We start from the raw sequence: 24,082 nt of genomic DNA on the forward strand, positions 1-24,082 counted from the left end.
TCCGCGACAGAATGCGATAAATAAAAGTTTAATTATGAAAGAAACTTGATACGTCTGGATGGCATTTCTCGTACCGAGTGAGACTAACATGAGCTTGGTTGAAACTCAAAACAAAAGTTGAATGCTTTTGCAAGAATAGTCTAACCAGACATATCGTCAGACTATTAAGTTTCCTAAAAAGTATGTTGTCAAGGTTCTTCTTCATATGAAAGCATTAAAACATGTCGTTTTTGCTCAAAAAGATGACATATCATGTATCAACATTATCTCGACTCGATTCAGATGTAAAATTAAACTCAATTTTGTGTAACTAGCTCCGCAAAGAGGTTACCATGTACACTTCCTTAGTAAATAAAAACAGAAGAAAATTGTAGAATCATTTATAGAATAATAATAACAATTCCGTTATAAAACCGACCCACAAACCACAACTTTTGGATTGCTTACAAAATTCATTGGGCCTCCAGTAGGATTTTTAGGTCAAGAGTTGGACATACAAAATTTGGGCCTCCGGAAATAATCAAAGCCCTATACCACCAAAATCAAAAACCTAAAAAAACAAAAAAAAAAATAAAAAGTTTTAAAACTTTGAGTTTTAACGACAAACTAAATAGTAAAGTGAATAGTATCAGGATTGACTTTTTACTTTTTAGTGTAAAAATATGATTTTTCGTTAAAGTGAACAGTACCAGAACTTTTCGTTAAAGTTTTTTTAAAATTTTTTAATTTTTTAAATTTTTTAACTATTCATTTTACTTTTTAATTTACCATTATTATTAAAACTCAAAATTGCTAAATTATTTTTATTAGTTTTCATTAAAAAAAAAAAAAAAAAGGAAAAAAAAGAAGGTGTGGTTTTTGGTTGTTGACGTGAAATGCGATGAAGGACGGCAGATTTGGTGGGAAAATGTTGAACCGCGATTCAGCACTGATCGGGCTGATCAGTTGCTTTTGCTTTCACTCCGCGTTTCTTACTAATTTCGTCGCCGCTTCTTCTCCGGACCCGCTGCTCGGATCCACCCGCGTCGTTTTTGAGGTGAAAAAATGATTTGAAAACGAAGTAGAAATTAATGTGAATTTCTGGGGAAGAATTTGGATTTTGATTTGCGTAATCTTGCAGACCAACTATGGCGACATTGAATTTGGGTTCTACCCGACCGTCGCGCCGAAGACTGTGGAGCACATTTTCAAGCTTGTCCGCCTCGGCGGCTACAACACCAACCACATCTTTAGGGTTGAGAAAGGGTTCGTCGCCCAAGTGGCCGACGTGGCCAGCGGAAGGTCGGCTCCGATGAACGAGGAGCAGCGGAGGGAGGCGGTGAAGACGGTGGTCGGCGAGTTCAGTGACGTCAAGCATGTCAGGGGCATCCTCTCTATGGGAAGGTACTGTAAAGTCTGAGTCTTTCTGATTTACTTGATTAGAAATTTGAAGTTTTCGCCCTTTCGGGTCTTTAATTATGAATTATTATCTGGGTAATTGTTGTTTTTTTATTAATATTTTGTGTAGGCACGAAGATCCGAACAGCGCCGGATCATCCTTCTCAATGCTGCTTGGAGATTCCCCTCATCTTGATGGGAAGGTAAGCTGACTATACTTTGATGACTTCTTTGAATCGGGCATGACACCGGTAATGTGTTGAAGTAAGAAATCCTTTTTCAGTATGCAATATTTGGGAAAGTTACTAAAGGTGATGAGACCTTGAAAGCACTCGAGGAACTCCCTACTCGTCGCGAAGGGATTTTCGTGATGGTATGCTTATTCCTATGCTTTTGCTTGTTTCTATGTTTCGGTAAGAATCGATTGGTCAATGTCTGTGAACTTAGAATTATAGTTTTTATGTGTTATGTTGGGTACAATAGTATAGCTTCTTTTCACCCTTATAAAATATCTGTAGATATTGCCATTATATCTGATGTGTAAATGTATTAGAGATGGGAGTCGAAACTAAACCATTTTCACTCTGCCAGGAAGCTTGACGTATATTTGGTTGAGTTGCTGTATAATAATTAAACTAAAAGTCTTGCTATGTGTGGATTCATTTGGTTCTCACTCTCTACTGTATAAATGTTTTATCTCCATGCTTGAACTGTTTGCATTAATCGTATGTGGTAAAGCAACCACGCTTCTTACTACAGTTTAGTAGTATTTTTATGCTTCAGTTACGCCTTTGTCATATAAAGCAGCCATTATTGTCTCTTTAATTTATTTTCCCTTTTTTTCCTCCAGCCCACCGAGCGCATTACAATTCTGTCAACATACTACTACGGTGAGAATTAAGCACCCTTTGATTTGTTCGTTACTTGTACTAGTTTCATATGACTTGAAATTTTAATGGAATCTGGTGCTTCGTTAAATGATATCTATAGGTAAGTTTAAGCCACATAATCTTGCAGTGCAAGGTAACTATTTTGTAAATTGCTTTCACTAGTACCGTGCTTGAGAAAATTAATGATGATTTTAGATGCGAGAAAAATGAAGGGGTGGGAGCTGTACGGTTACACAATTGTTTATTTTCAGATATAGTGTAACTTGGCTATACGTATTGACACTAGCTTCAGTGACTGGATTAAGGAGCAGCGGTAGGTTTTTTGAAAAGTTTGAGACCAAATGCTGAACCATGCACATTGCTGAAGTTCTCTTTTTCATTACTTTTTTTCCTTGTTGATACGTGTCTGCCAAATGAAGACGGGTCCAGTGTTTGTTGCATTGGAGATTTTAATCGTCACATTTAAATTGGATGAATTGACATTTTGTTTATGGCTTGATTGTGTTACTTTTAGACACCGAGATGGAGAATTGCGAAGACATGAGGTCCATTATGAAGCGGAGGCTTGCTGCAGCTGCCATTGAAACTGAAAGACAGGTAACTAAGAGTTACAACGAACATGATGTTTTTTAACATTACAATGTAAACACGGACTTATCCTGTGTCATTTTTGTAGAGAATGAAATGTTTCCCATGACATAGCAAGCAAACAGTTTACAAAGGGTGAGAAAAGTTCAAAAATCCATTCAAGCAGATGGGAGACAATACCTATGGGGTCAATCGAGCATCCGCCACTGTGAATACCTCTGACACTAAAATTGTCTCTGTAAATGAACGTCGAAACCTGATGTTATACTGGATGTTGATAATGGCTGACATGTATGTTGAGGCCACACATTTGATTCCTGATGTTTGCTGTGAAACTGCTGAAACCGTTGCTTATGCAAGGGGAAGCAAATAATGGATTTATGGTGGCTTAGTTATAAACCAAATCCAAAGTCTGAAATTCGGAGTTTGATTTACTGTCGGTAATATTATTCTTCATTGCTTGTATGGATAACACTTCCATTCAACGAGAATGTAACTGTGAGTCTGTGACGGTATTCCAAGTTAATCATGCTATACATCTTTTGTACCCCTATATTCGGTTTCATGGTTAGGCTTTCTTACGTGGAGGAGGAGAATTGAACTCTTGTTAATTGTTACTTTGGTTTTTACCACCGAACTAACAAGAATATACGCTTGTACGCAGCTTCGCTTAACAATCGGAAACATGTCAAATTCCTAACCGACCGGAAGTACCCTATCGCTTTTAGGCCGTAAAATGTATGGTGGTAGATTCAGTGAATCTCCCCACAACATTCACCGTAAAGACGAAAGCGACACAGTTACATTCAGTTGACGGTCGATTTGGTTCAATCCAAAACATGTTACTGGCCTTACAGACAAGGAGTCATGTGTTGCATGGGGAAATTTATGGAGCAAACTAATGGACCAGGAAGGTTGGAGATGAGATGGCCTACACCAACATGGGAATCACAGTGAGTGAGAGTCACATGTCTGAATCTGGTAAGAGTAAGCAAACTGTGCAGTGAGGAGGAAGATGGTAACCCTCTCAGCCTCCCCCATGTGTTCCAAACTTTCGGACTCATGGAAACATAACATGTGCTGCCTGCTACTGATGAAGCCCGAATCGGACTTAATCCATTTACCATGTAATTAATATAGGATTAAGAGCGTGTTTACTTACCAGTAATAGGAATTGGAATCATTTTGACTCTTGAGTTTCATGTGTTTATGAGAATGTTAGTACGAGAATCGTTTCAATTCTCAAGTTCTCCAAATTCCTTCTTTCTCTCAACGAATTTTCACTAGATCGGAGCTTTTAGGAAATCCTCCTCTTTTGGCTTCGCTTGAGCGGTTGACGCGATCCAAGACAAAGAGGAAGCTAAACCCGTGGTGACGAATAACCCTCTCAACCTCTTTGAGGAAAGGACCATTATATCTAAGTCCGAACCGTTATCATTAATTAGACTAATTTAGAATGTCGTCCAACATAAGAAAAAGAAAGGAGCACATGGCCAATTAGGTAGGAGAGCTGCATTCCGTCCATATCCAGGAGTTGTGTCCCAATGAATGGACTCAAGTAGGCTTGACTTTTGGGGAGATGGAAAGTCTTATGATGTTCCAGATCGCTTGATGTCTTCAAGTGATGGAAGACAAAGCATGCCCACATGGCCTTAAAACGACAACACACGCCAAAGTCGTCTATGTGAATCAGACGGCCTCAATCTTCTTCAACCCCATATGTAATAAATTTTGTGTTTCTTGCCCCCCTTTGCTTCTTTTGGTTGCTAATTCCCTCGACCTATCACGTGGGAGAAGAAACCTTTTTTTTTCGAATTTTGTTTGGTCCCAAGCTCCTCTCACAATTCCACCTACAGTTGATTGGAGACACAACAGTAAAACGGCTAAAGTCACAAACTGTTAGGACCCAAAATCCCACGTCGGAACAACAGCCTATGTCGGTGTAGGTTCTTTGCAAGCCGATTTTGTATGATCGGGTTGTACCTGTGAGCTTGTATCGATTGGTATCAGACTAGTGCTGGCTCAACGAGAGAAAAGGGTTACCATCAATGTCGATAAAATGGACCGATGAGATTCAAAGATATGAAACAGGTATAACGAAGTTTTTTTTGTTATCGATCACAAATAAAATAATCCTAATGTTTTAAAAGACAATAGAATGCTATTCATAACTTTTAAAAAATTTCATGAGCCACAAATATTGCAGTGACAGAACGCAATTATACTTACACATACTAATGCGGTTCGACCGCAACCAACTCGAAGGCCGTGGACACAGAAATTAGTCGGCTGTTATGCTAGCAATGACACAGTCGTATTTAGGTATCATGTGGATAATGCGTTATCATAAGCCCGTTCAGATTGGATAATGCATTCTCACGTTTCTAGGACCGTTTTGAACATAAGTTTGGTACGGGCTTTTATGGGTTTGCCAACTGCAGAAATCACGAGTGCAAATGCCGGCCTTTCGCCCGTTTTTCTGAATTTATTTATTTATGAATAAAACGATATCGTTAGTAAGTTAAATGTTAGATTAATCACAGATGAAGTTCAAATCTATGCAGTCATGCAATGATACAACATCTTTCTATCACTGTGGTAAAGGTCCACTTGCAAAAAATACTTTTGTTCTTTCTTCTTCTTCTTCTTTTTTTTTTTTTTTGTTTAAATAAACCCACAGTTTAAATCAACAGCAAGCCTTCAATAGAAGCGTCACGTGAGTTTTGTAGGGCCACCAAAAAAGAAGTTGCTACGTTGTCACAAATATGATTGAATTATCCAAAAAAAAAAAGGAGAACTCCAGTGTTTCTGAAGTTTTTCCCTAATAAGACCGGTCCGCATGTGCATACCACGTGTTTTCTCTCGTAATTTTTCAAGTTTTCGAGCAATTTTTATTTTCTCTTTGAATATTTAATCCATGTATAATAATAAAAGAAAATTAATTAAAATAATTTTAAAATTTTGAATTTTAACTAAAAATCATCTAATAATTTTATTTAACTATAAGAACAAGAGAAAGAAAGGAAAAAAAAAAAAAAAAATTTATCACACATGCACCAGGTGCGCCTCCTTTGCGGCTGCTTTGTTCATCTTATCAAATGTAGGCTGCTTCTATATATTTATACTCTCTCTATATATACACACACACACATATACACATATATACCCTATTGTATTATATATTATGGAATATGAAACACTAAAGGGTACACCCACCCCCATTTCGCAGTCCTAGTTTTTCTCCCGTTGTTAGTTATCATTAAGAGATTTTTTATTTTTTATTTTACTTCAAATTGAAATACATTCCTCTGTTTTATTTTCGTAGTGTTGTTTCCCAATAGTAGTCATGTGTCTGGGACAAGGGGTGGTACACCATGTGTCTTTATACAAGTTGTGAGATTCTTGTGTTAAAAAATTAATAACATAAAAATAAAATTTCCCACCACTTACATAATAACACGTGGTGTATTGCTTGCGTTATGGGCATAAGGAAAATTTCCCACCACTTATATAATATCCAGTATTTTAATTTGGTAATTGAAAACAGCTTTTTAGATATAATTATAGAGAACATAATTTTCTCAAGGTTTTGATTTGAAGGATCACTTATGGGTTTATTGTTTTTGGCGCAATGAATGCTTTTACAAGATCAAACAAGGTCTAAGTTTCAAACCTTATGAAACTGAACCAAAAAGTAGACAATATTTATGAAACAAGACCAATAAGTAGATACTATTTGTGAAATGAAACAAAGAATTAGGTTTTATTTCTAAAACTAAACAAATAGGATGAAACTATTTATGAAACTAGACTATACACTATTTATGAAAATTTACCATGAACTAGACATTATTTATGAAACATGACAAAAAATTAGGCACTATTTATGAAAGTGGACCAATAACTAGGAACTATTTATGAAATCGGACCAAGAAAGAGGCACTGTTTATGAAACTGTACCATTACTATATACTATTTATGAAACTGGACCCAATAACTAGGCACTATTTATAAAATATGATCAAGAACTAGGCACTATTTATAAAAGTAGACCAATAACTACTAACTAGACACTATTTATAAAACTGGACCAATAAATAGTGTACTACCGTTTTCATAAATAGTGTTCAATTTCATAAACAGTATCTGTGATAGATGCGCGGGGTCCTACGCGTTAGGTCTTTTAAAAAAAAAAAATTATGTCATTTTCATTAAAATTTAAGTCCTTTTATCTTTTTTATTAAAATTGATAGATTTTTCATTAATATTTAATTTTTTTCATTAAATAAAATTATAGCATAGTTTTTCTTTAAGTAAACCCAAACTCTTTTAATAAAAGTTTCAAATAATAATACATAAGCAAAAAAAAAAATTTGTTTAAAACTGGAAAGGGGTAGAAGCCACCGGGAGGCGTATGTGGTCAATTAAATTTGGCTGCTCCCAACTTGTCCACGTGCATGCGCATGCCTTGGTTTTCCCTGGATGTAATCCTTTGATTGATTATTACCTTCTGTTCTCGTGCAAGTTAAAGAATAAAAAATAATAACCACTGCAGACAGATGCAGTAAAAACCGCAATCGGGTTTTTACAGTGATGACCCCAAGCCCCAGAAAATGACTAACGTCGACAGACCAACTTAATTACCAGGAAGCACGCCATAGAAAAGGTAACCAAATGTTGACAGTAAATTCTCACATCGGGAAACGAGGGATCTTACATGTGTTTCTCATATTGTTAATTAGTTTGATGATAGAACTCTAACCATCTTCATGGTATCAAAGCATGTTATGCCACGAATGTCACACATGCTCCACATTATTAGATTTGTATTGTTCACGTTAGACTTGTTACACACATACGAGGATGTGTTTAGAGTTAATCCAAAATCGGAGGAAGGATGAACTTTGCATGTGTTTATAAAGAATTTGACTACTTTTAATATTATCAATTGATTCTATGGTAGAACCCATTGTACTTTTTTTGGTCTTGAAAAAGTAGAAAATTCGTGATTAAGTGCAGTTTGCGACCCCTAATGTATATTTTGATCATGTTTTGTTTAATTGTTGTTTGGCATATTTAGACATGAATATTTCTCTTATTATGAGCACTAAGCGCATATCTATAACCTAGTTGAATGTAATTTTTTTATTTATTTTAATAAGAATAAGGGCGGTGGCTTCCGAGCGTGTAGGACTATTCACCTTCGAATTTAAAAGAAGAAGTTTTGCATCCTACTTCATTATATTTTAAGGAGATGAGAAAAACTAATTTAGTAGACCAGTTAGACCAACCAATTAATACGAATGCTCTTGTGATGTGTGGATTTGGATTCTCGCCGGATCTTTTCCTTGAAGATCTTAGGAATCAACAAATACGAACCGTTGATAAAAAATATCGGGCCACAATTTTTTCTTTTTTTATATTTTTCACATAAAACAATGATGTTTTATTTAAAAAAATATATAAATCATTTAATTGGGGACCGCACGATAAATTTTTTTTATCAACGGTCCATGTTCGTTAATTCCTATAATCTCTAAGAAGGAAATCTGACGAGAATCCAAATCCGTGATGTGTAAGACACGTTAACTAATTGTTGTACTATATTGGATCAGATAATATTCAAATATACAACATTCCGATGATACTACAAAATATTATAAATTTTGATAGTAAAGTGGGAAGAATTAAAGGCAAGATGTCATATAAGAGAAAGTACAAGTTTCATTGGGAGACTCCAAAAAAGATATGCTTGAACTTGAAGGGTAAACTGCTAGAAGCATGCTTAATCTATACTTTATCTTCTTTTTTTAATTAGGGCGTAAATTGATAATAAGCATGCTTAACTCCTATAATGACAGAATTACAATGAGTAGTAAAGTAAAATTAGCCAAATTTGTTGCCTAGGAATCCGGTTCAGATTTTGACACAGACGAGACCACACATGCAACCCTAAGTGCTTAATTGGAAATCAGGCTGGTCAACATTTAACCATGTCATACCCATACACTTGCATTCCACGTAAGAAATATTTTTTAGTGGGTCGAGAATACGGGGAAAAGATCCCTTTCGGATCTCTCCTACCAAATTTTAAGGATCCGGAAAGTTTTTCACACATAGATATAGCCGTTAGTAATAGTACCCCATCTTGGAACTTTTAAACAAGAAAAAATGGAGAAGAGGACACTCCCTCACGAGAGATTTTTCAGTGTGATAATTACACGGAATGGTAGTATCATTATATAAATGATGAGATACGTGTATTAAAAAGTTAATAACGTAAAAAATAAAATTTCTCACCACTTATATAAAAACACGTGGTATACCACTCGTATTTCCGTCATAACTAAAAATTTCTCTTCCATCACCCACTCAAGTAGTAAAATACTATAAATAATAAATATAAAAATGCTGTAGAAGGCTTAGAAGCTACAGAAATTAATTAAATAACTAATTCAAATGACAAACAAGTAATAACATAACATGGGTTGCGAGCTGGGACTGACACAGAGAGGCCCGCTGAGTAGGGCGCTAACAAGCACATTCCTTTTACCCACTTGAACTCCAACAGAGTTTGCACACCAGAAAAAAACGGAGTTGTGATGGCGTATCTCCATTTCTCCATCCCCTTCCTCAACTTGCCAAATAAAATTTTTATGACATGGATACATCATTATTGTGACGTACTACACTAATCGTACAACAACATATTTAAATTTTTCTTTATACAACGTTATATGATTGACATATAATGTTATAATAACGACGTATCATATCAAAGAAGTTGATCTCCGTTGTGAGTTTTGTAACCCAACTCGATTTTTTTTTAATTCAATTTTTTTTCCTTCCATCAATCTCATTTCTCAAACCCTATTAATATCAACCCCTTTAGCCCGCATTCGGCATTCCTTCTCTCTTCTCTCTCTCTCTCCTCTCTTTCTCTCTCTAGAATCCCTTTTAAGTAGCACCTCATTATCTCATTCTCTCTCAGCTCATACTTCTCCCGCTCATTTGTCTCTCTGGGTTTTTTCTCTAGAAGAACTTCAAACTCTAATATTATCATTTCTTCTGAGTTTTCTGTCAGAACTTCAAACTCTCCAAATATTTGACAATGTCGAGCAGAAGATCCTCTCGGTCGAGGCAGTCGTCGAGCAGGAACAACAACAGTATCAGTGATGACCAGATCACTGATCTCGTATCCAAGTTACAGCAGCTTCTTCCTGAGATTCGCCCTAGGCGTTCCAACAAGGTACAAACACGCACGCACGCACACACACATATATATATTTAATATTTTGTCTTTTTAAAATAAAATTTTGTTCTTCCTAGCTCTCTTGTAGTCTTTCATGTTTGTAATATAATGTTACAAAAATGAATAAAATTATTCTTTTAAGTGGTCTCCATTTGGTTAGATAATATGTAGAGGTTGTGATGAAATTAGGGTTCCATCATAAAACCAATTGGTAATATGGGGAGTAGCCCAATACCACTTAAGCACATAGCAAACCTTGTCCTCACCGATGTGGGACAACTCTCAACACACCCTCGCACGTATGGCCGATTTTCAAGCCTACACGTGGACAACACAACAGGGTGACGTGGAGTGCGTGTGACTGTTTGGCTTCACACGAGGACAACTTGTTTTGATACCATGATGAAATTAAGGTTCTACCATAAAATCAATTGGCAATATGGGGAGTAGTCCAAGACCACATAAACACATAGCAAACTTTATTCCTCATCGATGTGGGACAACTCTCAATAGGTTGATAAGTCACACTCATCTCATTTATTCTGTAACCACAACTTGAGGAGTGGGACTCCAATTGTTCCCCCATGCCATCCTCACCAGACCCTCACATTTATATATATGTTTCTGTCTAAATTGAGGTAGATAATTATACACGTAATTAATTAGTTATGCATTAATTTGTTAGTTAACGTGTTTGGATTAATATTTTGGCAGGCGTCGGCGTCGAAGGTTTTGCAAGAGACTTGCAATTATATTAGAAACTTACACAGAGAGGTGGATGACCTAAGTGAGCGCTTATCAGAGCTTTTGGCCACGACCGACATGGATAACGACCAAGCAGCCATTATTAGGAGTTTACTTATGTGATGGTGTGTATATATATATATATATATATGGAGCTTCCTAGTTAATCATGATCCGTATTCGGTATTAGTATTGTTAATCTGGCTAGTTAGCTAGCTAGGGTTTGCTCATTAGGCCAGAAGAAAGAGTTTTTTCTTTTTTTCCTTTCTTTTTCTTTTTTGATTAAGAAAGAGAGTAGTTTAATTAATTATGTGTAGCAGTCCAATATCCTAGTAAATAGAGTGTTGTATTTCTACTTATGCGTTTCAGGTTTAAAATTTTCTCATTTCCTAAATTATTGTAGTAGTTTTGAACGTTCCGTCTTCCAAATAATAGTAAAAAAGTTTAATTATTTATGTAACATGGAGTACTCTCCAGTCCAAGTCTATGCTATTACTTTCGACGACTTGTAGTAGGTAATTAACTTTTATAATAATAAAAGCACTTTTAGATTTCTAGTTCCTTTTTTCATAGGAAACTTCTAGTTCTTTTTGTGTTGGATCATATATAATTCAAATCTCACAATCTATATCCATCTAGAGAAAACTGAAATCTCTTAATATTATCTGTTATATTTGATTGTGACACTTATAATGAATATTTAACTATATATATGCAATCGATAATACTATTTGTATATACAAAATTGCCAATATTTTTATGATACGTTTTTAAATAAGGATGAACCCTTTTGTTATATGCAGAACATACCTGTATAAGAGAGTATTTCGACAAATATAATAATTTTATGTGTCTAGATAACATTAAATATATATCAGTAATGCACGTGATTAGTTAATTATCGAAATAGTCAGTCATCTTACTTATCAAAATTTTATATTAAAATGTTAGATGTGGACTTCTAGAGGCAATATATATTGGGGCAGATACAATGTCGATCGAACATGTGACTTTACCCCAAATATAAAATATATACCAATTTGGTAACGAGGTTGTAGCAAAATAATTCCCGTGAATTTGTTGGCTAATTAATTAATCAGCATGCATTAGTAGGACAATTATGCCATGGCAAATGAACATATTGCAGACAATCTCTGGTGCGTTCACATTATCAACTATTAAGTTCATTGTATTAAACATATTTAAAGTGGTCATTACGACAAGTCGGTCCAAAAGAATTGTCATGCTCGTCCTTAATTATGAAGTTAATTGGAAGAGTTAGGCACGAAAGAGTTACCTAATAATTACTTCAATACGTGATTATCCCTCCACCAATGGTGGTGGAAATGAAGGAATGTGGAATGGTTTTACAAGCAATAGTCTCTAATTAATCTAAATTACGTACGGGGGAAGAGAGATCGAAATAATAGTGAAGAGGGGGGAACACTGCTCTAATCAGTTTAGCTAAACCAAAATCTGCAAGTGTGGAAGGGTTAGTTGATCACATAAAATAAGTAAAATACAAGTTTAATTATACAAACAAGTCTGATTGTTCCATGTGATTGTCCCACACTAGTGCATGACATTATCGTTCGACTCATCACTCATGTTGTCTACTTTTAATATTACACGTGGATTAGTAACGTAATTAGCATCACTTGGCGGTCTAACACTCAATATTACTGTAAGGTCGATGGTATACCAGCTGATAGCCTGATAGCTAGATGCTCACGCAAAACAGAAATTTACTATTTGATTGTGTACGTACTACGTAGCCTGATAGCCTGATAGCTTTTATTAAATTGATATCAAGGTCTAATCGTTTCTAAAGTACCAAAATTCAAACTCTAGAAGAAGAAAGATAACAACTTTAATTTGCAAACTCCCCGCTACTCCCGCTAGTAAAAAAAAAATGGATAAGACATCGCATGTCTCTCAACGTGACAAACATATTTCTTGCAAGATAACAAAAATCTGTTGATCCACATACCGTACTCAATTAGGAAATACCGAATTCATTAATTCAACCGACTGCAAAATCGTCCACATCAAATTTGAACTCACAATGTCATTTTTTTCATCAATTGCTCACGCGTTTTTGATAGAATTCGAGCATCTGACCTAAAATAATTGGCAGTGAATGAAGAGGCCCAAGATCTTCAAAGCACTTAGGCTACTGTGTTAGAATTGTAACCTTGTGTCGAGATGTACGGGTCAAAGGACAGTCTCACATGGACAGTTTCTAGAGGGGTGGTTTTATTCACACACCTATTTACCCCTCACACAATCCCTCTCAATTTTCGACCATCAAATCGTTGAATTAAAAAAATTAATAAGAGTATGTGTGAAATAACCAGGGCGTACACCTCCAAATAGGCACGCCAGATGGAGACTGGGCCTTCAGTCGAGATATACGTTTTGCGCACTTTGGTCCAGTCCAAATTAAGTGTTCCCAACTATCCAGAGGCCTTGAGCCTTGGCAGTTTCCTGGGCTGGGCTTTATTCTGGTCAACGTACTCTCTATTGGGCCTAGTCATGGCAGTTAGGCCCAATTATAAGGGTTCCGCCAGGTCTCCGGCACATGGTTGGTTACTTGTTCAAAAAGCGAGCAACATTGCTGACTCGCTGCCCAGTAACGACACGCAACACCGCGCACTCACAGAGTCGTGGCCTGGTCTCTACGAACACTACAACTTCCTCCTCCTCTGATACACTCGATCCCGAAACATCTACTGAGCTCAGGTGCGTCAATCAATTCTTCACGCTTTAAATTTCTAATTTTTTCCTATTTATTTTTTCCGTTTAGTGTTTTAATTTTGTGAAAATTTCTACGATGGAATTGTAAATTGGAAATTCGGATGGTTAAGTTCTAAGATTCTAGTTGGAATGTGGATTAATTGGACTAAATAGGGTTTAATTTCATGAAATTTGTAAGATTTTTGGAGAAGATGAATTCTGGTGGATACGCCGTTGAAGTTACGGGTCTGTCTCCGAAAGCAACAGAGAAAGATGTCTACGATTTCTTCGCCTTCTCTGGTTCCATCGACCATGTCGAAATCGTCAGGTTTCTTGACATTTCTTACTGCTCAATCTCTAGTGTTTTCAGTATTTTATATGATGCTTATAATTTCTGTCTTATATTTTGGGATATAAATTTGTTCTTGTTATTTTGGGGAAAATTCAGATCGGGTGAATGTGCATGCACTGCCTATGTGACGTTCAAAGATTCGTATTCTCAGGAGACTGCTTGCTTGCTCAGTGTGAGTATTTCTTCGACTCGTTGCAACTGATCATTTATGTGCTTGCTGCCTACGTTTAATGGTCAAATTTGGATTAATGCACTATGCAGTTAAATGTAGTCTTAATTGTTTTGTGTTGATCTTGAGCGATGATTATAGCGGTGCTTATAGTTCATTTCTGCCAGTTGCCCCTTTAAAATTTGTGTAAAACTTGCCAAATTGCTTTCGGCAATAAATTTGCGCTTATATACATAGCAAGAGAAAGATACTTTGACAAAAGAAAGATAATCATACTAAAGAATTCGGTGATGGAACTTTGACGCTATCCAAATTTAGCCTAAGATTTCGAGATACAGGGCTCAACCAGTGACCTTAACTAAATAAGTTGTTGCTTTGATGAAAGGGCTTCCGAGTTATCATAGTAGCCTCTAGCTGGAACTTGGTTATATCACATTCCCATTATATGGTCTGTGCTCATATGTAGTTGCTCACTGATGCGTAGATGGTAACTGTTCATCGGTTTCTTAGTATCTTTCTCGGTGATGATTTGTGAGTGTTAATTCATGTTTTCCCCTTAAAATCTTATTGTCTCAGGGTGCCACAATTATTGATCAAGCTGTGTGCATAACACGCTGGGGGCACTATCAAGATGAATTTGATTTTTGGAACAGGCCTCAGCATGAAGTGGAAACTGATTCAACTGTATGTATATTTTGTTTCTTTCTAAAGCGCAAATAATTTGGTTTCTCGTTTGCACATTTTCGCACACACACCAAACTATTGTACCGAAAAAGGTTTGCAAGAGTAATCCATAAGTATGTCTTGGCAGCCTTCACATGGAAGCCAGAATGTTCCTAGTGCTGGACAAGTGGTGAGTGTGGCCCAGGAAGCAGTCTTGACCATGTTGGCCAAGGGATTTGTGCTCGGAAAAGATGCATTAGCCAAGGCGAAATCATTGGATGAGTCTCATCAAGTTTCGGCAAGTGCAACAGCTAGGGTGACTGAACTGAGCCAGAGAATTGGCCTAACCGATAAGATTTACGCAGGGGTTGGAGCTGTGAAGTCAGTGGATGAGAGGTATCATGTGTCAGAGATCACCAAATCAGCCATATCAGAGACGGGAAGAAAAGCCACAGAAGCTGCGAACGCTGTGGTGAATAGTAGCTACTTTTCTAAGGGAGCTCTTTGGGTGTCGGATGCTCTAAACCGAGCGGCTAAAGCTGCTGCTGATTTGGGAAATCAGAATGTTAAGCAGTGAGGTATTTGATAACATGGTATCTCCTGTTGTGTTTGTATATAGAACAGAATATTGTAGCCATTTCGTACTTTCGATACCTTGGTGTTAGTATAAGTACTTGCTATACATAATGATAACCCAGAAGAACATTACAGGGGAGACATGAAAAGAATTAATATTTACAAAACAATCAGAGAAAACATTATTAACATCCTATTGGTTTACCAACCAGTTGTACCAAAGTGAGAAGAGTTTGGATGGTCGGTCGCAGGGCATTACAGGGTTTCTTCTAATTCGAAGTGCCTGTTTGTGGCAAGGCATTACACTCTTCTTGCATTGCAGTCTTCCGTCGAGGTTATTTAGCAGCTTCGGAAGAAGGTAGAGCAAGAGAAGTTGCGGGGGAGGGTGTTTGGTAACAGAGAAGGCTTTTGGTTTGAAGATTGTTCGATTAAGTGAACGAGAAGGAGAAGGGGAAGAAGCAGAAAAAGAAGAAAATACCTCTCGTCTGGAGATTGTTCGAATAGTCGGAGAAGGAGAAGAAGCAGATCGATAAGTTGGAGCATGATTACGAGCATTAAGAAAGTGTTGAAATATTGTAGGACTCCTGTAGAAAGAAGGTATGATCATCGATTTGGTATGATCTTGAAATTGAAGCTCAAGATATGATTGGAACTTTGTGCGGAATGCTCTTCTAAAACTGCAATAGAATGAATCAAATCCTCGATCTACTGGACTTTGTCTTATGAGCTTCTTTACTTATTCATATTCTTTTGATATAACAGGAAAACATGTTATCTGTATTACCGATTTCCAATTTTTAAGGGGACCAGCTAATGGCTTTGTCACGGCAGTCTATCATTTTAGGGGTCGGAAAGACTCACAGAGGCATTTTAGCCTCCTTTTGGCTGTCATTGTGTAATTCACGAGCACTAAAAATCGAACCTATGATATGCTGTGTGAAATGCGGGCATAAAATTTGCCCCGAACCATTAGGTACACCGATTTCCAACTTGAGTTAACATATGTCCTTACGTAAATAACATTTGTTTGGCAACATACCATAGGCATGAGACTATAGCATTGTTTATAAATTGAAATTTCTAGGTCATACACTTTGAATTTCCATAAAGTAGAAACTTCAAAATGGGAAAGTACAAAAAAGTGTGGGCTATCATGTAAATTCGACTCAACTTCCGATCAAAGCGAATCCGACGGTTCAGATTCCAAGTCAACTTCCGATTTTAAAAAATACAGAATTACGTATTTTTAAGTCCGAACCACGCAATGAGCCCACAACGTCACATTAACTGGGCTTTATAAAATTGGCGGCGGCCCAAAAAACTGATAAACCGAAAGCGGGAGCCGGAGTAGGAGTCCTCATGGTGCTGCGGTGTACGGTAGATCGGCAACCGAAATGCGAGCAGACTCTTCGCACGCACGCACACCCGCCCAAATTTGACCCACCTGCAAATCTCTGCACACGCGCTAATGAATCCTTCGCAGTTCTGACGCCGAAATCCGATCTACATGCAAAAACCTAGATCAGCACCATTTTTCCGATTAATGCGCGGGAAATTGAGCTTCTGAGTCGCGGCCATTACTAAGTGAAACCGAGTCGCCATGGCGGGAAGGACGGACTCGGAGTCCATCCGGGTGCCGTACAGGAACCTGAGGAGGGATGCGGAAGTGGAAATGATGGCGACGGACGAGCCTCATCATCATATCGACCTCAATTCGCCTACGTCGTCCTCCCCTAGGGTTCCAAATGGGAGCGGGCCGCCGGGACAGCCCGGACACAAACACAATACTCTTTTGACTCTCGTTCTCAGCTGCACGGTCGCCGCCGGTGTGCAATTCGGTTGGGCGTTGCAGCTTTCGCTTTTAACTCCTTACATACAGGTTAGATTTTGGACCAGATGCATGTTAAAAATCAAATTTTCTGCATTGTTGTCCTAATTTGCTATATAGTTTTGAATTCTTGAGAAAAATTACAAGTAATGTTATGCTTTTTTAATTTCAAGTATATTTTGATAATTAAATAGATAATCTGTAAGCCCTGTGATACATGAACGTGAAATGTTCATAATCTTGATTGGTGCATTCTGTAGTGGCAGAAAATGTTCAACTAAGCTCACGTTGTAACTCCACATCTTCACATTTTGTGCTTTCCCGCCCTCATCCTACGGATTTCGCTAATGAACTTTGGGATGGCTCAATGTAGAAAATGAAGAGAATGATGTAGTGTATGCGCCTAATACAAACGCATGGTTACTGTTAGTGTGAAGAGTGTTGACATAATGTAGTGTACGCGGAGTATGAATGTATCCTTACTGTTAGTGTGCAAACAGAATGTATCTTTATTTATCTTCTCAATGCATATTGTTTCTTGTTCTCTTGTATCGCTACTGCAAATGTTTGTGCTAATTTTTGTTTATTTAAAGCATATTTGGCTAACTAGCCACTGATTGACGTTTTGTTGCAGACTCTCGGAATAGGGCATGCATTTTCTTCATTTATTTGGCTTTGTGGCCCTATTACAGGCCTTGTGGTAAGTGATGGCAGCTAGTTTTCAACAATTCTGACTGTAACATATATGTCGTAACCTTTATAATCGTGTTGGTCTATTTGATGGGGCGCAAACATATCTCCTAATGGGGCGATTTTAATCTTGCCTACTATTGGTGCATGCGCCTTCATGATTATTTTGGCTATTGGAATATTTTGTGAGGGTTAGGGTTGAAGCTATCTGGATATTGTTTAAACATTTTCTTTCCTTCAGTTATATCAACTTTTATTTTCTTCAGGTTCAACCTTGTGTTGGTATTTGGAGTGACAAATGCTCTTTAAAATTGGGAAGAAGACGCCCTTTCATTCTTGCAGGATCTCTCATGATTTCAGTTTCCGTAAGTGCGGAGAATTTTCGTACTTTACCATTATTTCTTAATGTAATTGGGGTATGCCTTTTTTATTATTTGCTAAACTAAGTCTTGTAATTTAGGTGGTGTTAATCGGGTTTTCTGCAGACGTTGGATACTTATTAGGAGATACAAAGGAGCATTGCAGGTTTTTGTTGCCTTTTGGTGATTGTTTTTGATATTACAAAAACCCATTAACTGTTAGCTAATTCATTTGAGGAAATGCAGCACATTCAAAGGTACCCGGACAAGGGCAGCCTTTGTCTTTATTATTGGATTTTGGTTGCTGGATCTTGCCAACAATACAGTGCAGGTAAGGCTTCTAATACTATCAATGTGTGATCGATCACAATGTATAACGGATTACACTGTAGTTTCCCAATGAAAAATAAAAATCACACTATTAGTAGAATGGTTTTTATGTCTCAGCATAAAGTGTAACTTGTAATTTTTGTAGGGACCAGCTCGTGCTCTTCTGGCTGATCTAGCAGGTGACTTTCTCCCCAGGCTGTTATGGAACTAGTCACATTTATGTTTATGGTTTGTTTTGTTTTATTTATAAGAATTTAAAGTATGCAATACTTTCTCTGAACATCATATGCTGGTTGCAACTTGCAACTATATTTTAGGCCCTGAGCAACGTAATACTGCAAATGCTGTGTTTTGCTCATGGATGGCCGTTGGTAACATCCTAGGATTTTCTGCTGGTGCAAGTGGAAATTGGCACAGGTGAAACTTCTCAAATATATTTCTCTTATTTCTTTGGTAATGGAATATTTTTGTGCATTGGCATGTGTGTGCACATGACCCTTACACTAAACCGTTTTTATAACATTTTGCCGTCCGAACCTAATCAAACTTAGTTTGCACTAACTGAATTCTGCTTTTTAGTACATAATATAGACTTACAGTTTGCGAATCCACTTCTATGCATGGTTTATTTGTCTGACAATTTTGTTTCTGGGCAGATGGTTTCCTTTCCTTCTGAGTAGAGCTTGCTGTGAAGCCTGTGGAAATCTTAAAGCAGCATTTCTTATTGCAGTGGTGAGTAATCAGCGTGCACAGAAGTGCATGTATTTGTAAAGTCATCTTCTACTGTTCAAATTATACTAATTTTTTTTGGGTGGTCAGTGATTGACAATTCTAACAGCAAATGTGCTTTCTCCATAATGCCGCTTGAAATCCATGAATTGTAATATCTACTCTTGTGACTTCTTTCCTGATTTGTTCCATCTTTTTTTATTAGCTTAAGAATGAATGGAAGATTCACTATTAACTACCGGGTTCTTGCAGTTTTCTGTGTTGTGCTGAGCTAATTTGCGCAGTCATTAATCTTTCTTTCAGTAGATGGTGTATTTCTTATATGATGGTCCCAGATTACGATATCTTTTAATGTCTGGGACAAGTAATAAAAACTTTGGCTGGTCTTGTTAATATGATGTATATTGAGTTTAGTAACTGAGGTAGATATGATATGCTTATATCAGTATATAGTTGGTTAAAGAAACCATATACATCAATTCATGAAGTTTCTAAAATTTTCATTAAGCATGTTTTTGAAGGCATAGAGTTGTTCATTAGTTCATTTCACTTTCAAATAAGAACTTCAGTGTTGCAATTGGTGCTGAGGGTATGTTTAGTGTATTGCACTCTTTACAACTCTAGATAATAAGCATGTTATTTGTGCAGATCTTTCTCACTTTGTGTACACTTGTTACAATGTATTTTGCTGAGGAGGTTCCGCTCACTACGTATCAACCGAACCCTTTATCAGATTCTGCTCCTTTATTGGATGATCCCCAACAAAATGGTCTTGAGCTTTCTAAGTTGAAGCGTGATAAGCAAGTTATCGATAATGCAAATGGAAGCAGAATTGACTATGAAAGGGATATAAATCTGAAGGAGGCCATCTCAAAAGTTGAGGAAGATAAGAATGGTGGTTTTAATGACGGACCTGGAGCAGTGTTAGTCAATCTGTTGACCAGTTTAAGGCATTTACCACCAGCAATGCATTCAGTGCTAATTGTTATGGCTCTTACATGGGTACGTGACACTGTTATTTTGCATGAACTTTTCCATTTCGCCCTTATTAATATCATTTTTGCTGATTTCTGTTTGTTCATATTTGGTATCATTAAAATTTCTAGAGTGTTTGTTGCCATTACGAGGTTCTGTTTTGAACTCATCTTTGTTTCAATTCTTACATGCAGTTATCCTGGTTTCCATTCTTTCTTTTTGATACGGATTGGATGGGTAGGGAAGTATATCATGGGGATCCGAAAGGGAACTCAGCCAAAATACAAGCTTATGATCAGGGTGTCAGAGAAGGTGCATTCGGTTTATTATTGAATTCAGTAAGAACTCAAAATTGAGAACCGGTACTTGACTTCCAAAAGTTGTCATACGTAATTTAAATGTTATTGAGGAACCTTTAATTGAAGCTTCTCTTTTTCTGGGGCGTAGGTTGTTCTTGGCATCAGTTCTTTCCTAATTGAGCCAATGTGCCAGCGGATGGGTGCAAGACTAGTGTGGGCAATGAGCAATTTTATTGTGTTTGCCTGCATGGCAGGCACCGCTATCATAAGTTTAATATCTGTTACAGAGTATTCTAAAGGGATTGAACATGTAATTGGGGGGAATGAAAATATCAGGATTGCTTCCCTGATTGTTTTTGCTCTTCTTGGCTTCCCACTTGCTGTGAGTATTAGTGTACCTGTATTAAATGTCCATTTACTGCAATAGCTGCCCCGAAGTACGCAAAGAACTGAGTATGTTGTGTGTTGCAGATTACCTACAGCGTTCCCTTTTCCGTTACAGCCGAGTTGACTGCCGATGCCGGTGGTGGCCAAGGTTTGTGTGTTTTTTTCCTTGAATCTAGCAACTTCTTTCTCTGTGTCATTGCTGAACTTGGTGATTTAAATTCTCACGTGTTTTTACTATTGTGCAGGACTGGCTATTGGAGTTTTGAATCTTGCAATTGTTATTCCACAGGTAGTTAGGTTGTAGTCCTGTTTTATCACTTGTTGAGCTCAATCATGCAATGCTGCAAGTTGTTGTCTGTTGGATCTTTTTTCTTGTTTTGGTGATACACTTCACTGTTACTTTGCTTGGTATACATGCTTATATACGTTCTCCTTCTCTCCAACCCCCTTTTACTTTCTCACCGGTAAAATCTCATAACAAAGTTTGTTATTTCGCTTGCAAAATTTTGACCTGATCGTGGGTCATGTTTGGGGAGAGTGCCAAATTCTAAACGATCCCAGCCTGAACCCGACAAAAAATGAACTAGAAGTTGGACCAAGGTCAAGCCTATGATGAGGTCTAATAGTGTGGCCGTGTAACTTGGTTCTCTGTGTTTCTCAAAATCCCTTTATTCATTATAACCTGGGTCATGATATCTGCATTTGGATAGACCTGTTTCTTATTCCGGTTCCTCCAGATTTACAGACAGTTCATAACTTCTTTTTTTCTTCAAGTTTGGTAGTGCTGATTTCATGTTTCTTGTTAAATTGCGCAGATGATTGTGTCTCTTGGTGCGGGGCCATGGGATGCTTTATTTGGGGGAGGAAATATACCTGCCTTTGTTTTGGCCTCCTTCGCTGCCCTTGCTGGCGGCATTATCGCAGCTCGCAGACTACCAAATCTTTCGAGTTCCTTCAAGTCAACCGGTTTTCATTTTGGGTAATCACAAAAGCAGTTCACCTGGTCGGCTAATGACAGAAGCAACTCATCAGATGATGACCACCCCGTCTACAATTCAACCATACCGGAGCATTTGCTCTCCGAGGGATTGCTCTGGCTCTGGCTCTGGCTCTAGAATATGCGTACGTATCACACTTACCAACACCCATTCCATAAATTCATTCTTTTTTTTTTTGCCTCACTTCGTATGTAGAGTGTACATTGTCAGTTACATGAAAAGGATATACATACATGCATATAATGCTAATGCCGCTCTAAGAAAATTGTTCACTTCTTCCTCATCCGGTTAACATTTTACAATTGTGTATATAATTTCGTAAGACTTTTTATGTTGTGGCCGGGTTCCGGCTAGCCTGATCTTAATATGGCCGGTGGCTACCACTACTTTCCCGTCGCCGGTACCCAAATTTGATGGAAGTAAACGTTAGTTAGATTAATGTAGATGATAATATACAATCAAGAGAAGGAAATAAATGAGTTTATATGATGTTGATGGAGGTTAAGTGGTCGGTTTGTATTAGTCTAATCATCCTTTATGTCCTCTTCAAGTCTCATGCTAGAGATTCGCTAGATTGTACTGCTTCTGCTTGACTAACATTTTACTCATAAAAAGTTGTCTGAGAAAAAAAGTTTTCTGTATCTTAATTTGTCAATGTCTGCTTTATTTACTTGTGTTTCGAACCGATTCACCCAAATGTTTCCCCTAATTAAGAGTTGATTAGTTGTATTAATTGCGATTAATTATATGCGGAGTCCATGTTCTAAGGAAATTTTTTAGTATGGTGGAAATATTTGAAATTTTTTGTTTTCGAATTCCTAACCAATTTACCCTTAGTGTATCGGGTCGGTTCTCAGCACAATGAAAAATCTCTTCGTATTCTGTCTGGAAACGTCTCAAAATCGGTTGGCGGCCGGTCTATTCTAAAAATACAAAAAAATAGAAATTATAATCGGTGGATAAATTTGCTTCTTTTTTCCCACTCCAATTAAATTCTGACATCAGCATCAGATTACCAGTCTCAGTTTTCCAAATTCCAGATCATGGGTCCAGCAAAATGGACGGGTCAGATGAATCACTGTCCCCACCTCACGCACTGGATCCAGAAAAAACTAAAAGCCATCGTACAGGTTTAAAAGTGATTCTCAAAACGGTCACGTAATTTCAATTTTTTCTTTTTGTATTATTCAATTTTGGAATCGTATTAATTTATGTTTTGGAGTTAATTTTTTTCATTAGGTTTATGACGTGTGAAGTGTGAGACTCATTTATGAGCTAATACAATACAAAATATTGATTTTGGAGCTTTCGCAATTTGCTTCTCCTGAATCAATACTTTGTGTCTCAAAACGACAACCAATCATCCAGTTTAGTTCAAACTATGAAATATTAGATGTTTAAACATACATAATGTACAAATTGATTCAATTTTAATCTTCATGATGTTGTAATGTGAAAAAGTTTGAAATCTCAGAGCTTATTTTGTTGAAAATCATCTCAAATCCAAAGAACGTAAAATATAATTAGTCTAATAACAAATAAATAAACGCATATGTATTATATGGATAATGCTAGAGAGACCAACTGTTTAGACCAAATTTTGTAAATCATATGACGTGGTTATTGATAATTGAATTATTATTTAAATATTGATTATAAACTATTTTTTTTTAATCATACATCATACAGTTTACAAAAATTAATCTAAAAAATTGATTGACGTGACATTACTCATATTGTATAAGAGCAGAACCGAAGCATGAGTGGTTACTGGTTGAGGAATCACTATCAATGCATATCTCCTCTAACCAAAAAGCAAATCCCAGAAAAAAAATAACAATTAAATTCAACAAATAAAAGAAAGAGAAAAAATCTTCTAATTTCTAAAGAAAGATATATATGCATGGACAGAGAGAGAGAGAGAGAGAGAGAGAGAGAGAGAGAGTGGAGTGACGTACGCAATGGAATAGAAGGGCACATGAAAACAGCTGAAGCCATGAGCGCATGTGGAGAGGAGAAGATTCAGCTATTTCAGCTCATTTTTTTATTCCCAAACATACTTATTTAGATGAGAAATTTTTCAATATTATCAGAAACACAGTTTAGTATACTAAATGTCATAGTATAATTTTTTTAAATT

The 24,082-nt window shown here is 36.9% G+C and overlaps 4 protein-coding genes across 5 annotated transcripts; all 4 read left to right on the plus strand.

Annotated features, from left to right (window-relative positions):
• The first annotated feature begins 834 nt into the window (after nucleotides 1-834).
• On the plus strand, nucleotides 835-3,311 carry LOC137731828 (peptidyl-prolyl cis-trans isomerase CYP23-like). The gene is made up of 7 exons (XM_068471061.1): nucleotides 835-1,036; nucleotides 1,121-1,383; nucleotides 1,508-1,580; nucleotides 1,661-1,750; nucleotides 2,228-2,267; nucleotides 2,782-2,864; nucleotides 2,944-3,311. The coding sequence occupies exons 1-7, from the start codon at nucleotides 881-883 to the stop codon at nucleotides 2,962-2,964; spliced, it is 726 nt and encodes a 241-aa protein (XP_068327162.1). The 5' UTR covers nucleotides 835-880; the 3' UTR covers nucleotides 2,965-3,311.
• A 6,483-nt stretch (nucleotides 3,312-9,794) lies between these two features.
• LOC137730448 (transcription factor PRE6-like) lies at nucleotides 9,795-10,996 on the plus strand. The gene is made up of 2 exons (XM_068469436.1): nucleotides 9,795-10,104; nucleotides 10,822-10,996. Exons 1-2 carry the CDS (start codon nucleotides 9,967-9,969, stop codon nucleotides 10,972-10,974), a joined length of 291 nt encoding a protein of 96 aa, XP_068325537.1. The 5' UTR covers nucleotides 9,795-9,966; the 3' UTR covers nucleotides 10,975-10,996.
• Nucleotides 10,997-13,432: 2,436 nt separating this feature from the next.
• Nucleotides 13,433-15,540, plus strand: LOC137732001 (binding partner of ACD11 1-like). The gene is made up of 5 exons (XM_068471276.1): nucleotides 13,433-13,593; nucleotides 13,787-13,915; nucleotides 14,036-14,111; nucleotides 14,685-14,792; nucleotides 14,920-15,540. The coding sequence occupies exons 1-5, from the start codon at nucleotides 13,433-13,435 to the stop codon at nucleotides 15,346-15,348; spliced, it is 903 nt and encodes a 300-aa protein (XP_068327377.1). The 3' UTR covers nucleotides 15,349-15,540.
• A 1,150-nt stretch (nucleotides 15,541-16,690) lies between these two features.
• Nucleotides 16,691-22,273, plus strand: LOC137731018 (sucrose transport protein SUC3-like). Of its 2 annotated transcripts, none has more exons than XM_068470056.1 (14): nucleotides 16,691-17,226; nucleotides 17,810-17,875; nucleotides 18,132-18,230; nucleotides 18,326-18,390; nucleotides 18,471-18,555; nucleotides 18,700-18,733; nucleotides 18,872-18,971; nucleotides 19,211-19,286; nucleotides 19,932-20,285; nucleotides 20,453-20,596; nucleotides 20,706-20,939; nucleotides 21,029-21,092; nucleotides 21,190-21,233; nucleotides 21,760-22,273. In XM_068470056.1, exons 1-14 carry the CDS (start codon nucleotides 16,948-16,950, stop codon nucleotides 21,925-21,927), a joined length of 1,812 nt encoding a protein of 603 aa, XP_068326157.1. In that variant the 5' UTR covers nucleotides 16,691-16,947; the 3' UTR covers nucleotides 21,928-22,273. The 2 variants fall into 2 exon arrangements, with proteins under 2 accessions (XP_068326157.1, XP_068326158.1); XM_068470057.1 differs by having other exon boundaries at nucleotides 17,160-17,226; nucleotides 18,351-18,390.
• Nucleotides 22,274-24,082: the final 1,809 nt, after the last annotated feature.

The sequence above is a fragment of the Pyrus communis genome, chromosome 4, assembly GCF_963583255.1.
Source record: "Pyrus communis chromosome 4, drPyrComm1.1, whole genome shotgun sequence".
Taxonomy (NCBI): Eukaryota; Viridiplantae; Streptophyta; class Magnoliopsida; order Rosales; family Rosaceae; genus Pyrus; species Pyrus communis.